This window comes from Rhopalosiphum padi, chromosome 3 (assembly GCF_020882245.1).
Source record: "Rhopalosiphum padi isolate XX-2018 chromosome 3, ASM2088224v1, whole genome shotgun sequence".
Classification (NCBI taxonomy): domain Eukaryota; kingdom Metazoa; phylum Arthropoda; class Insecta; order Hemiptera; family Aphididae; genus Rhopalosiphum; species Rhopalosiphum padi.
The window spans coordinates 68,028,120-68,045,078 of NC_083599.1; the positions used below are offsets into that span (position 1 = coordinate 68,028,120).

The 16,959-nt window shown below is 24.8% G+C and overlaps 1 protein-coding gene across 2 annotated transcripts; it reads left to right on the forward strand.

Annotated features, from left to right (window-relative positions):
- Window positions 1-1,000: 1,000 nt before the first annotated feature.
- Window positions 1,001-12,493, forward strand: LOC132927524 (calpain-A-like). 2 transcript variants are annotated; one of them, XM_060992067.1, is made up of 15 exons: window positions 1,001-1,262; window positions 4,298-4,493; window positions 4,576-4,645; window positions 5,343-5,460; window positions 5,527-5,661; window positions 7,199-7,379; window positions 7,474-7,631; window positions 7,719-7,966; window positions 8,049-8,206; window positions 8,326-8,546; window positions 8,620-8,662; window positions 8,743-8,884; window positions 9,979-10,106; window positions 10,168-10,363; window positions 11,942-12,492. In XM_060992067.1, exons 2-15 carry the CDS (start codon window positions 4,302-4,304, stop codon window positions 12,025-12,027), a joined length of 2,076 nt encoding a protein of 691 aa, XP_060848050.1. In that variant the 5' UTR covers window positions 1,001-1,262; window positions 4,298-4,301; the 3' UTR covers window positions 12,028-12,492. The 2 variants fall into 2 exon arrangements, with proteins under 2 accessions (XP_060848050.1, XP_060848052.1); XM_060992069.1 differs by lacking the exon at window positions 1,001-1,262 and adding an exon at window positions 4,093-4,238 and having other exon boundaries at window positions 11,942-12,493.
- Window positions 12,494-16,959: the final 4,466 nt, after the last annotated feature.

Sequence of the window (16,959 nt, forward strand, 5' to 3'; positions counted from 1 at the left end):
TATTTTTTAGATATTCTTCGTGTTGTTTACTCACAAATTCGATTTTCTTTAGTTCTTCCTTTGATTTTGGCTTGATTTTTCCTTTGGAAATGGTTGTTATTTAGTGACGGTTTCTGCCGTGTTTCCATAAGCGTACTTATAACAACAAATGTCGGAAGATGAGCACTAGTAAACTGGGCGTTATATGTTCTATGGAAACTTTCAGCCCCGTACGGATCGCTACAATCGGAACCTAATCGGATATTTACCACGCATCTATAATCTGTATATTTGACAACGTTGCTTAAAAGGAAAAATAATTTAGCACGCGCAATCGTATTGCAGCCTATTATATTGATAAAGAAACAGTGATCTTTGATCTCAAATAATTCGTATAAATATACTATAGCTATTTCGGTAGAGCCAAGTTCAAATATTAATTACTGATAAAACTATATACCTAGTTACCTAAAACGTTTTACCTGATATGTATATATATAAAAAAAAAATTATCATCATTATAAATTGTGTGTACCTATTCTTGAATGTATACGTATATATTATAGAAGTAGGTACAAAGAAATAAGTATGTTATGTAGGTAGGTTTTTTTTCTTGTAAGTCGTGGAAGTAAAATATATATTAGATTCAAGTATTCAACTAATAAATAAATAAATAAAAGTCTGTGTTTTTTAAATATGCGTCTATTGCATTTATACTTTTCTCTACCTAGTAACAATAAGTATACCGCAACATGCATTATTTAAAAAAAATAAATAATTATTAATATGGCAAAATAATCAAACTAAATTGATTTTTTTATTTTCGTTGTTTGTAACTAGACACTCAAATCGTCTTGTCGTATAGTGATTTTCGATTTGTCATTAAAATCGTTTTATAACAATATTATGACGCCCGTTGTACACTACCGTACCATCTATGTACTTCGTAGTCGCATACACGCGTAACCGTGAGATTCGTAGAATACGCTGCACAGACACAGAGACTCAGCAAATTCCGATCGCCCAAGCCGCGGCGTGTACTCGGGCACTGGACTGCAGGAGAACCGATCACGGGTTTAGTGTAGTCTCGCAGCTCTATCGTTACGCATAGTCTCTTATCGATTTACTCGTTTCGTGTAAATTCAATTTATTGACACGGACAGACTGTGGACAATTTTTCTTTTGCGTGTAGTTCGGCATCCGGTTGTTCGTGCACATACTTACGAAAAGGATAATAAGCTAAATTAATTTATCAAAGATCAATTTTTTTCAACATTGGGCAAGTGAGTACCTCTCTAGTCTCTATCAATATATATTTACTTACTATAAATTATAATAAGTCAAATAAGTTAATACATTTAAAATTAACTTCATAAATATTAAAAATGAGTTATGAGTTAGTTATTATATATTATAATACATAAATATATAATATGTATGTACTCATTGTACTCATTAGTAACGAGTTATTATACTTGCTTAATGATATTTCTTATAGATACTTGTATAGTTATTATACTTTTAGCAATAGTATAGATGAATACCAACGTCATACTACACACAATAATCCCGGTGGTGACAAAATTATAGGTACTCAATAGGTACTTTTTATGTCTGTTATCACTTTTTGGAGTAGTAATAATGCTTCGATTTTTTACTTCAGCCCCTCTTTAAAAAGGAAAATTCATCTAGTTGGTACTTTTTGAGGGGGGGGGGAGTCAAAAGTAAAAAATTACCAATAGTTTTCAAAAGCGTCGGGAAAAACACTGAAAAAATAACGGAAAAACGGGAATTTTTACGCATAACCACTTTTTGACAAAATCGATTTTTTGATTTTGCTGTAACACAAAAACGAATCATTGTAAATACTTGAAATTTTCACCAAATGTTTATATTATGGTTATCTATTTACGATTAAATTTTTAAAATATTAATTAAATAATTAATTAATAAATTAATTAAAAAAATCAAAAATCGTTGGTCACAATTTTTGTTTATAACTATTTAAAGTTCAAATGTTTACGAAATATATCAAAATTGAGAAAATTTGCAAGGAATTTTGAAGTTTAAAACTCATAAAATGTTTGTGATTTATACTTAAGGTTCAAAAATCCAATACCTTGTTATTCATAAGTTTTCCTTTATGTAATTGTAAAAAAAAAATTCTAGCGTCGATAAAGAAAAAATTTTATGAGCTTAAGAAATTTAATTTTTTACGAAATCGCGTAAAATAACGATATATTACAATTTAAATATAAGTAATAATAATATAATATATCCAACTAATTATCATTGACTGACAAATCATCTCCGTTCAGAATCGTTTTTCGTATACAATGATACCCGTCATTGCATTCAAATTTAACACATCCACACGACCAGTGACCTACTCTCCATCTCTACAATACAGCAGAGCGATACCCACTTGCCCACTTTTTTTTTTATTAATTCTCATAAAAAGTTTCCATAATTCTATTATTGTATAGCTTAAATTTAATAATTATTCAAAGTTTCTTAATAATTAAAAAACTACAGTTTTTGCGTTATCTATACAATGATCCGACTACAACAGACACCTGTCTATAACCGACAATTATTTTGGTTCCGAAACTGCCCGTTATATACAAGTTTCACTGTAATAGTTAAATATACTTATAATATAATAAATGCAAAAGTAAAATAAATGATTTTAATAGCTATATAAAAAAACATATCACGAAATGTTTCTGTTTCCGCTCACAATCGTTTTCGTATAAAATTATATGTAATTGAATTCAAAATTAACAGTGACCCACTATATATCTAATGTACCTACAACAGAGATGTATTCACTTGCCAAATTTTTATAATTTTACGTTTCTCGTGTATTAATTATACTTATTTCCAAGTATATTAAATATTTATGTAACCAATATTTTTGACTGATTTTCTAAACAAATATAAATATTTATTATAATTTTAAGTATTCATGTATAAAACAATAATCAATAAAGTTATGTTTATGTGTTTTATTATTTTGAACAAAAAATAAAAGTACCGACTTATTAATTTATTTAGCTGACATACGTATTATACATATACGTTGTGTATCAACTTCTATGTGAACTAGTAAAATAAATTAATTTAAATAATAATGCTAATTACTACAGCACTACACGATATACCAATATTTAGTCTTTCAAGTTTTAATATAAATAATTTCATTGATTTATATCGCATTTACTCGTGTATAGAATGGAGTCTATTGTCATGTTATCTCGTTTGAACCGAATAATAGACACGCATTATGTAATATATTTTCAAAGAATCGAGTCTGATTAAGATGGAAATTAATTGACATTATTAAAAATAATATTATAATTACATTATTTTACTGTGTACCTACTAATGCGATAAAAATACAACGATAATTGAATACTGTTCTGATACAAACGAGAAGCTTAAATTAATAGGTTGGCAGTGTATTGAATGAATTTTAAAATTGATATATTTAAGTATTTCAAGACAATCAATAATAATATTTATTAATTTTTATAAACACTAGCTGAATAACCCGGCTTCGCTCATATGTTAAATAATCGATTTGTATTTAAATTGTTTTTTTTTTATAATTTAACTATTTAAAGTCTAACTATGTAATGTATAATATTTTTTATACATTTATTTATTTTATGATATTTATAACTGAAATGAAAAATAAAATCAAATTGGAAATAATAATAATGATTTACTCGTAGGCTGTTTTGATACAACCTTGTAACAAAAAAATTATTTAATTATTAAAATGACATACTAAACACCGTAACCATTCGAGAGGGTATTTGGAACATCTATATGTGAAAAAAGTCAAATAGTGTTGTCACAAAATAGAACATGGAAAAGGCTTGTTCTTCTTTTATTTAGTTGTAGTTCAATAGTATCATTTAAGCAATTAATATTTTTATCAAAACAATACAAAATGAAAAACATTATCGAGGGATAATTCGTATCTAATAAATTGGCAATAATATTATTATCTTATGTATAATAATTAATAATTAATAAGTAGGGTACATTAACTAGGTATGTAGTTTAGATATTATAATGTTATCTATATAGTATATTATTTTAAGAAACATTGACCTTTAAATTCAAACAAAATTATATTATTCTTAGGAACACAATAATTACGTATTTAATGTATTTTAGATAGTAATATTGTATATTATGTACGTTACATGTACGTTCTTCTTGTGTCTTAGTGAAACAATCTAGTACAAGTAGGCTTATATCAATTTTTTTTTGTACAATTATTCATCAAATACATTCAATTTTTTAGTAAAATGTCAAATATCGAAGAACGGGGTTTTGGTGTTCGACAGAGACCTGCTGAATTTGTTCAAAACTTTGAAGTGCTTCGAAATCAATGCTTAAAAGAAAAAAAACTATTCAGAGATCCGGAATTTGATACATACGATTTAACTATACATCATAAAAATCTTCGAAAAAGTCGGTTTGAATGGCGAAGACCAAACGTGAGAAAATATTTGATATACGTTCTGTTAAAAATGTAACAATTATTAATCGATAAAATTATAATAAATATGTAATTATCAGAAAATTGCAAACAATCCCCAATTTATCATGGAAGGAGTTTCAAGATTCGATGTAAAGCAAGGAGAATTAGGTAAATAAAAGGAAAAGTTTATTATTTTTAACTATCTACGAGTATTTTTTTCTTGATATTTATTTATGAACGAAATATTTTATTTCATACACAATGTCCCGTAAGGATTTACCCATTTCAATATCTCGTGAAATAATGGAAATATCATAATTTTGGTTTTTTTAATAAGATTCATAAGGATATGACCTACAAATATTTCATATTTTAATTTATTTTAATGTTTTGGTAAAAAAGTTAATAAATATATTTTATTATTTATAATTATTTTCAAAAAAATTGAACATAGCTATTTTGTAGTTTATTTTTCTGAAAATATTGACGTTTTAACATTTTAATTTTATTAATCTCCTGATTTTTAATATTTTTTCTAATTTCGAAAAAAAAACTGTGAATTATTTAATACGATAGTGTTATCATTGTATCAAACAATTTTTTCTCGAAACTAGCAAAAATATTAAAAAATCAGGAGATTAATGAAATTAAAACATTTAAACATGAAATATTTATAGAGCTTGTCCCTGTAAAACTTATCAAAAAACCAGAATTATGATATCTCCATTATTTTACGAGATATCGTAATGAGTAAATCCTCTCGGGACACTGTATTGTACAATTAAAAGTTTATCAATAATAATTATAAATATTAATATGTACATAACAACATAACTAATGTAAACATTTTTTTTTATTACGGAAGGCGACTGTTGGTTATTAGCTGCTATAGCAAATTTGACTTTGAACGATAAACTTTTTTATCAAGTAGTGCCATATGATCAAGGATTCTATACTAAATACGCGGGTATATTTCACTTTAGGTAAATGTGTTATTTTTTTTTATTTGAAATTTGGATCATACCTATTATATTCTTTGGTTATTTTAGATTTTGGCAGTACGGCAAATGGGTTGACGTGGTTATTGACGATCGTTTACCGACTTATGATGGAAAATTAATATATCTTCAATCAGCAATGAAAAATGAATTTTGGAGTGCTCTGTTGGAAAAAGCTTATGCCAAGTAAATAATTAGAACGATTGATTGAAAAAAACTAAAACTACATGATCACATTAAAAACATAAGTATACGCTGTACAGGGTAAATTTAGCGATTTTTAATTTTTGAAACAAATGTAAATAAAACCTTTGAATTAAATTGGCAAAAGATTAAAATTAATTTTAAAATTTTTAAAATGTCATTATGGCATAATGTAGATAGCAAAACATAATAATATTCGTAAAATATTATTTTTGAATAATAATAAAATAATGAAAACCGTTATTCTTCGTTGAAATATCTAATTTCGTTAAAATTTGAAATTTAAATATCTTTTAAATATAATTGTACTTTTATATTTCTAGACTTTTGAGTTTTTAAAACAACTACTTATCTCCATAAACAGCATGAATAAAAACCTTTATACAGATTTCAAGCGTTATAGCTATGTGTAATAAAAATAATATTTCCGGAATTAAACTAACTTTTTTTATAAGTACCTATTGTAAGAAAATTTATTTCATAAATTGTATTAAAATGTTATTGTTTGTTATGAAAATTAAAAATGTTATACATTATTAACTACAAAATAATTTTCAATAATTTACGATTTTATTAAAATTTCAGATGTTTGTAAAAATATAATATAATTTATATATATTTTTAATAGTTTTAAATTGATATAAAAACAATTAATGTTGGATCTTGCATTAAAAAAATTTTTAATCAAGCTTCAATTTTAAAATCACCTTTTTTAGCAAACCTAAAAAAATGTAGAAGTCTATTTAACACCTTAATATAGCTTAAAACTAATTGTCTAAATATTTGAACATTGTTCTCAGAACTTTTAGAAAACAATTCAAGTAATAGACAATATTTCAGGTTCTACAATCAATATTTTTGAACAATAATTAAATGAAAAAAACCCCCAAGATTATTGTGACTTTTTATTGATTTTTTTTTTTTCATTTACAATATATATACTTATGAGTTATGACTTATGAGGAATATTTTATCTAATTGTATTTTATACTATATAGTACAAAATATACTTTGCAATTTTGCAAATGTTTGTGACTGAATAAATTCATAATTTGAATTTTAAATAATTATTCAAAAATTGTTATCTTATTATTTAAATTTTGTATTAGTTATAATAAAAACTTAATAGAATCCTAATGTTAAAATGTCGACATTTTTTTCCCATAAATACGAATTAAAAAAAAAGAAATAATATTTTTATAATTTTGTCATGTTTAATAAATGTTATTATTCATATAAACCTACTATATAGTGAAACCTACAATTTTCTAAAATTATTGATACAATCTTTTTTGTTTATCTTAATACATTTGTAAAGTACTGAGTATTTTTACTTTTGATTTTTCCAAAATATAAATAAGATCCAATTAATTACCAGATACCACCCTGGAAGATAAAGATCCATTTTGTTTTTGTTTGTAACGTATATACGAGATACTCAAAAACACACACTTCATTTAATATATCATATCACTCAAAATCTAATAACTTATCAAAAAAAAAAAAATATATATTCTAGAATCCATGGATCATATAAAGCATTGGAAGATGGTTTTACAATGGAGGGTATGGGAGATTTCACAGGAGGTGTTTCAGAAATATATGATTTAAATGATGTACAACATGATTTATTAACGATTATGCTAAATTCTATTCAACGACAATCGCTCATGTGTGGTTCGATATTAAATTCAAAAATGGTTAGATATTTAATTTTATACAAAATAAAATATTGTTTATGATTCATCTCATTTTAAATATTATTTTTAAATTGTGTTTAAATTATTGTTATAGATTGATGTATCTGAAAAAGGATTACATGAAGCTCATGCATACAGTATTACCAAGATAACTAGTATTTCTATAGAAAATAAGAAAAATGGTACAATAAGTTTGATTAGACTTCGAAATCCTTGGGGCGAAAATGAATGGAATGGTCCCTGGAGTGATGAGTAAGCTTTTTATCCTTATGTCACATCTTATTTTATATTATTTATAAATATTTTAATTTAATGAATGATTTTAAAAATATTTTATAGATCCGTTGAGTGGTTATCTATACCTCAAGCAACAAAAATATCTATCGGTCTGGTGATAGATAACGATGGAGAGTTTTGGATGTCATTCGAAGATTTTGTCAAATATTTTTCTGTATTAGAAATTTGTAATTTGGCTCCTGAATATATAATCTGGGAACAATATGGAGCATGCTATAAATGGGATTTGAGTGTATTTGAAGGTGAATGGGTTCGAGGCGCAACCGCCGGTGGATGTGATATATCTCAAGGTACAATTATTTTGAATAGTTGTTACTTGTTAACTGTTATAATTTTTAGTGGTAAACTAAATATTTAATATTAAATATTTAGAATCGTTTTCAAGCAATCCGCAATACAATATAACATTAGAAGATTCTGATGATAGTAACAATGAAAATATGTGCACTATAATTATTTCATTAATGAAAAAATACAGACAACGCAATAGGAAAGGGGATTCATTTTCAATTAAATTTTTTTTGTTTGATGTAAATATTAAAAAAACAAAAATGTTTAATTGTTGTTTTAATACTTTTATTATAATACTGTTTTACATAGTTTTCACAATATTATTTTTAACGATACTTATTTTAATTTTATTGTTTAGCTCAACAAATCGATGTCTGTGCCGAAACCATTAGACATGGATTTTTTTAACAATAATACTGCTTTATATAAGTTCCATTCTCTTAAGTACAACCCAAGAGAAATTTCTAAGAGACTAAAGGTACCACCTGGTAAATATTGTATTGTACCTTGTACATCTAACCAGAATGAATCAGGGGAGTTTTTACTCAGGGTATTTTCAGAAAAAAAAAACAATTTGGAGTAAGTGATAGAAGGAACTCCAATATATTTTTGAAACTATAATTCGGTGTTATAATAAATTTTTTTTTTTTAGGGAGTTCGATAATGAAGTAGGAATGTGTCCAATTAATTATAAGGTAAATAATAAAAAAATATGATTAATTATTGTAATAAGAAAAATAGAGTAATCTTATATAAACCATACATTTTTGCTTAGTTCAAAGAATTGGTAATTAACACAAACAAAAATGAGGATTCGAATGAAAAATTAAAAAAATACTTCCTCAAAGTAGCTGGGAGTGATAAAGAGGTCGATTGGATGGAACTTAAGGATATTTTGGATGTTGCCATGAAACAAGGTATTGGATAGCTATGAAACTATTAACTATTTTACAAAATGATCATCTGTCACCGATTAGGTTAAGTTACAATTCTTGTAATCAAACTGATTATTAGGTATATTATGTTTGAAGTGATTCGATATAGAATATTGTTTATGAATTTAACATAGAACAATCTAAATACTTGAGTATCGATTGTATGCCCAAGTAATTAATGATTATTAGTATTATTTATAATGGGGCTGAAGTATAAAATAAATACCCAGATATCACTAAACCGTAGTCCAGTAGTCCATGAATTATATATTTTAATAAAAAAACGTGTCCTTTTTCGAATATAGTACATATATACAAAAAAAAAGCTAGTATAAGTACTATAAGTTAGTGGTTTTCAACCTTTTTGGGGTCACCTAATCTCACGGTTGCTTTTGATTTTGGCTTTCATATGAATAGTGATAATGATAAAAAAAAATGTATTACAATTTTATTTTTAGTTTTCACTACAAACTCGGCTCCCTTGAATTATAACCGATGATGCCTGTGGGAGCCGCGACGAACAGGTTGAAAACCACTACTATAAGTCATTTAAAAATAAATTTAAATTCGTGATGAAGTTCACTTACGTGAGAACAATAATCATATTTTTTTTACTTCCATATAATTGTCTTTAATAACTGTTTAAATATTTACCAATTTTTATATTTTAAAAACAAATTTAATAAGAAAATAAGTGTAAAATTCTGAAAAAGTGGACGATTGATCTCAAGTAAACTTCATAGCAATATTTATTATGTGTTCAGATTTTTTATGGTATTGGTAGTTTAATTGGATATGTATTCGTTAAAACAGTTATTATCGGATACTCTTAATACTTTAAAGACTATATAATATGAGTATATTTAATTTAATCATAATAATTAATTATAATAATATAACTATTATACGTATTAGATATTTAATTATATTATTAAAATAAATATGAAAACTTATCAAACAATTATTCCGTCTGATTTCTTTATATCAAAGAGTTACCTTAATAATTGAAACGTTAGTGACTGTATGTTCAGCTATATACTAAGCACGTTATTAACTAACATTTTTGATATTTATAGAACCCGGGAACATACGATTTTCAAATGATGTATGTCGTTGTTTGATTGCTATGATGGATTGGGATAGATCAGGTAAACTTGGTTTTAAAGAATTTCAATCATTATGGTTGAACATTAAACACTGGAAGGTAAGTCACATATTTAATAAAAATTTAATGTTGTTTTAAAATATGTTCTATACTGTTTTAGGTTGTTTTTAAATCATACGATATAAAGAACAAGGGATATATCAAAGGATATCACTTAAGGTCAGCATTAAGTTCGGTTGGTTACTCTATTAAAACACGTACCATAAACACTATGTGTCATCGGTATGCGAACCGAAAAGGATATATAATGTTTGATGATTTCATTATGTGCGCTATAAGACTTAAAACCACAATAGGTTAGTTAAAATTACTAAAATTAGATTAAAAAATAATCATAAATATATAAAATAATGTAAGTTATTAAGAGAACTGAGGGACCTCGTGTTTTAAGAGGAATTATCTGTATAGACAAATTTATATTTTGGTGATTGGTTCATTTTTAATACGTATAAACGAAGATATATCGATGGATATACTATACAATGTCATTTTTTAAGTAGCTTAAAACGACATATAAAATGATTACAATAACTGTGTGTTTATAATACAATAATTAATAATAATTATTATTAATAACAATAATTAATTTTAAATTTAAACAATATAATATTCTTATATTCATTGATATTATTGTTAAAACACAAATATTAAATATCATTTTGATTTCAATATACTAAAATTGTATACAAATTAAATTTGATCAAACCAATGTCCTATAATTTCGTTAGCGATTAGGTCTAAATATAATCGATTTATGTAATAATTGTATTGCTTTAATCAGCTTAATCTATATTACACTAACACTTATGATGCATTTATTATGTAGATCTATGATATAACTATGATATTACATCATCTTTGTTTGGATTTAATAAAACTATTTCATAGACTAGACTTAAATCAGAATGTTATTCCAAATAATTTTAAATTCAGTTGATTTTTGGGCTGCAAAACAAAATGGTGTAAACTTTTGACCTATAAAATTAACGTAAGCTAACGTCAAGTTAAAACTAAGGTTGATTATAATGGCATAAATTTCAAGTTTAAAATTAATTACATAACGAGTTAAATTGCATACGCTATCACTTATTTTGTTGCTTTAATGTTTGAATTTCTTATTAATACCTACTAGTCATTATAACGGTAATACATTTGTAAAGTTAACGTTCTGTTCTCTGATAAAGTGATAAAGTCGATTAAGGGGCCTCGCTACGGTTATTATTTAAGGGACAACGTTTAGGCAATTCATCGTCTTAGCCGGTCGAGATGTATGTGTTGGTTGTAAATGATTATTAGTGTAAGTGAAATGCAATGCAATTACCGGCTGGAGTCACCGACGGTTGCCACTCTCGTGCGCGCATGCACATGTCAATAATTCGATAACAATAAAAATTCAATAAACGAATTTTACAACAACATACTTATCGATTTGACAAAATTAAAGTTAGTCAACGTTGTCTGATCTTAATTCTGAAGAAATATTTAAATTCAGCAGAAAAATGTCTGTAGATCTTACGAAACATTCCGGTTTTAATTTAAATTTTAAATTTTATATTATGATTTGAAAAAATTCATATTTTCAAGTTTTTATTACCACTTCATTAGAATATAAGATTTAATTGTTACAACGTATTCCGTACGATCTATAGATAATTTTATGCAGAATTCAGAATTTTTTTCAGAATCAAAATCGGACATCTTAAACTAACTTTAATTTTGTCAAAACTTTACGTCTTTTGAGCTCAAATTTGAGGCCACCTAAGTGTTTTAATTATTAACCTAATTCATAATTGATCTATTTAATTTTAATTTATTTATTTTGTAATATATATATTTTTTAACTGAATTATAAATGGTTAAATTTTTATTTTTAGACATATTCAAAGAACGTGATCCTGGTAATAAAAATGTGGCTTCATTTACATTGGAAGAATGGGTGGAAAAAACATTTTACTCATAAGTTTATAATAATTATAAGTTTAATTGAGCGTTCTTCGTAAAAATGTAATTTATCAACAATAATATTATACTATACAATATTGAATATTTTTTAAATAATTTTACTGAATTAGAGCTTTTTATAATATTTAGAAATTGTTTCATATACAATTGTATAATTGTACATTGTTAGTTGTTACTTATCGTAAAATATATATTACACTGTATACAAAATATTCGATAAAAAATATTGTTTTTATAAATATTAAAATGAGTATATAATAATAAATATAATATATATATATTTATATTTAGTATATTTAAAAATTGTTTTTTCCGAGGAGTATTCAAGAAAGTTATGATAGTAAAAATCATCATCATTTTGATATTGGAAACGTAGCTTTTCGCACTGTTTCTGCCCTGCACACATCCAACGTCGAAATGTAGTCGTGTTTTTATTGAAATGTACTTATAAATCTATTAAAATAATATTCAAGAACAAAATTTGAATTTTTTTATGTCAAATTTACTTCTAAGAGATTTTCTTATATGTGTTTTTAAATTAAATATAATAATATAAAATTTAATTTTAAAAAGTTGTGTACATTTGTTATAGGTTATATAACTTAACCTTAATAAAATTAATTGAGGGTTAATCGTAAAAATATTATAAATCATGAAACAAATTGCATTATACAATGTTTAATGTTTTTATTAATTTCTAGCTGTTACAAATAGAATAATTTAAGAAAATACTTCAAATATCCACAATGAAATAATAGATTTATTTAATTTATTTATTTTTTTATGATAAAAAAAATGATAATTAATTTAAAGACATAGTTAACTATGCATTTAAATGTACTACATTATTTATGCATACATATTTAATTATTAATCTACATTACCTGTTAATATCAGTTGGTAACTTGTGCATACTTGATAATACTTACAATTTGATTGATTAACTAGCAAAATGTATTATGGTATTGAATTGTTACAATACTCACGACGTTAAAATTTCTTATGTATGAATGTATGTTAGGTCAATATAATGGAAAGGAAAATAGTACCAAATTCATGAAATCAGCAATGCCATTGTAGAATACGTTATAAAAAAATTAATTTTTAGCGCTTAAATATGCACATAAAAACATTAATATCAGCGCTATAAATAGCACTAAAAATTAGAAAATACGCAAAATAAAATTTTTAACAAATTTTTTTAAACATGAAATTTAAGATATATTTAATTGTACAGATTTTTAATGTATTTCATAGATTATGATGGTAGGTATCGACAGGAATACGACTGCAGCACGATAATACAACTAATCCAATGACAGTGCGATAGTACGATGTGACTGACACGATTTTAAAAATAAACAATTTATTGGAAACCAACGGAATTGTCCGATTTAATCGACGATAACAACGGTCTAACTGGTCTAAAAGGCTGTTTATTTCAGATGCGTACCATCTTAAAATATAATAATTTGTTTTCGTTCACATATTCGTAGGCAGCTGTTTGGTAGGTTAACTAAATTTAGTTTTTAAAAATATGCCCATAAACAGCATTTATAACTCCAAATTAGCAAAATAGCAGTAAAAACCGTAATTATGTAAAAAAAATAGCAAAATAAAATTTCGTGTATGACATCAGAGAAGTGTGAAACATATTTGTATCTTACTTTGGATGTTCTAGGACGAACCAAGAAAAATATGCATTTGCTAGAACTTCCGAGCCTCGGTTATAATACATTGTTAATCTGAAGGGTATGATAATAGAGAAAATGTTTTGATTTTCACTTTTTAAAATAGTTTTTGACAACAATTTGAATCAAGTTGGTACATTTGAAAGGTTAAAATCGAAATGATATAAATATAGGAAAAACATAATTAAGAAAAAAAAGAAATTTTTATGCAAAATAGAATTTGATGAAATCAATTTCTTTTGTGGAACTCAAAGAATTTGTCTTTTTTCTTGCAAATATTGAAAACCGTTTTTTAGCTCAATTAAAATTTTTAAATTTTAATAAAATTGATAAAATTTGTTAGGTACTATGGTCTCAAATAAAGACGATAAGAACATTTTCAAATATGTTTTCAAAAATCTTTATTAAAAAAAATAAATTAGGTACCTATTTTATCGGGGCAACTAATCCATTTAAAATGAATATATTTTAATTTGTTTTCTATATGAATTACACAACATTAAAGACATAGGATCACCTGTAACTTTCTTTGAATTATTATTAAAAATTATATTATTTTAAATGTTATTTGTTCTTAAGTCTTAAGTTAAACCTTAATTTTACCTATGTGAGTTATTTTCGTCTTACAAACGTACAACATAGCAAATTTGTGTTCAGCAGTTTTAATTTTGTGTAATACCTACCTAAGTTGTAATATTACAGTGAAGGGAATTCGTAAGTTCCTACACAAGAGTAGCAGATAAAAAAAACATATACGTTAATTCCTACTTATATGCTGTATAAGTTCCTACTTCCTACACGGTAAAAAAAGGTACGTATGTAAAAAGAATAAACTTTATTTTATATAATATAAGTTATCAAACTGATGAAACTGTCATAAAAAGATAAAAATATCATAATAAATACACTTAATAACTTAATTTGCATACATTTTAATATACTATTTCAATAGTAGATATTGAAATTCTCAAACTATTTAAAGTAAAAATACATAAAAATAAGAACTACAGATATCTATAGTCATACAAAAACAAAAATCAGTCAAAAATATGCCAAAAAAGAAAATGTATAAATGAAAAATTGTAAAGTATTCAACAAATAAAATTAACCAATACGATTATGTTAAAAATTTATACGTTTCCAAAAAATCATCCACATAAAATATAATTTTATTTTTTTTATTAAATTAAAATGTATGACAATAGCACCAGAATAATTTTATAGTATAATAATAATATAAAATATAATAGTATTTTTATAATTATTGAATAATTATATATAATCTTATATGTAGTGTAATAACTTACATACGTGCCTTTTTTTTACCGTGTAGAAACTTACATAATATATAACTTACTCTATTGTGTAGGAACAGGGGCGTATTTAGGCACAGGCCCTATAGGCCCGGGCCTAGAGCGGCAACATTTGGAGGGCGGCAAATTTTAACGATATTTTTTTACAAAATTACAATAAGTATTTTTCATTTGATGAAATCAAACTTATAACTAATTTTTTGTTCGCACAAAATTAAACATCTATTTACATGTACCTACTATATTTATACAAATTTGCCGAGGAAAAAAGTAGAAGAAAAAATTTAAATTTTTAATATTTGTAATTTAATGTTCATTAATAATGTATATTTTTTAATATAATATTATAATATAATAAATTGTATATTTAAATATGTTTTATAAATAATTTTAGGAATGATGGAGGGGGAGGCGGCAAATTGGAAAGTGCCTATAGGCAGAAAAACCTTAAATACGCCACTGTGTAGGAACTAATATAATATGTATTTTTTTACCTGTTAAGTCTCGTGCAGGAGTAACATACATTCGCCTGATAAAAAGCGGAATTGGTAAATTGGATTTATGAGAAAAGGTTGCATCCAGATTGCATGCCAAAAAAAAAAAATGTCCAAATTGCATGCCACCTCTTAGACGAGTGTAAATCCAAATTGCATTCTGTGTATCCACAAGTTTATTTATCATGTATACGATTAGATTGAAATATTTTTATATCCGAGTAAACATTTTACCAAACTGTACCTATTGTAGTGTATAATAATTATTGTGGTCTGTTTCATAGAAATACGTATCGGTCACTTCAATGTTTGTTATTCAAATGTATAGGCATTATTATATTAACCTGGAACAATTTTATTATCATTACATTGTAACGTAATTTTTCAGTTTAACTTAGGCCCCTAAATAATTTTAAACTATTCCCTCTTAAATATTAACTGTTATTATTAAATTGTTATATATTTTCCATATTGACATATTTTATTATTATAAACTATCATCTTTATTATTTTATTATTATTATACGTCATATTATAATTATACTATATTGTATATTGTCAAAAATACCACCAAATTTTATAATATTATTATTTAAAAATGTAAAATACATTCACTTGAATACCTTAAACTACAATCGTTTTATTTAATATTCACAGTGTCATATTCTCCAATTTGGTAAAATGTTTACTCGAATATAAAAATATTTCAATCTAGAAACTAATCAGTTGTAACAACTATATCATAAAGCGTTTCTCTTCATGATTTTTTTTTAAAAAATTATAAAAATCAAGTTTAAGTTGTGCACGTAAGTGCATTGTGCATGATAAATAAAGATATACTTGTAAGTACACGGCATGCATTTCGGACAACCTCTCTAAGAGGTGGCATACAATTTGGACATTCCAATTTATGTTTATTTTTTTTGAAATATAATTCGAATGCACCGAGGAGAAAAAAAAAGGTAGTAGGTATAAGTTGAATCCTGGAAAAAATATACAAATTAAAATATATGTAATTTTTTAAAATATCATGATCTAAACAAGTAATATATGGTATATTGGTATATAGCTCGTTATTTGTTTTGTAATAATATTTTTAAAGTTAATAATATTTAATTTTATTAACTCGTATTATAATATAAAAATATTTTATAGTAGTTTTGTAATTATTATTATAGAAATATATTACCTATAATCATGTATAATATATAACGATGTTATTTTATTTATATTTAAAGAAAGTTTGTACAACCTTCGTGTTTTTATTTTAAATGTATTTGTAATAGGTGATCAAATAATATTAACATCATAACAACATTATCAAATATACTAACTTGACAATTATAAAACATTTAAAGTTAAAATATTAAACAATAGTTTATTTTATATCTAATCATATATTTGTATTAGTTATATTAAGTCGAATATAATA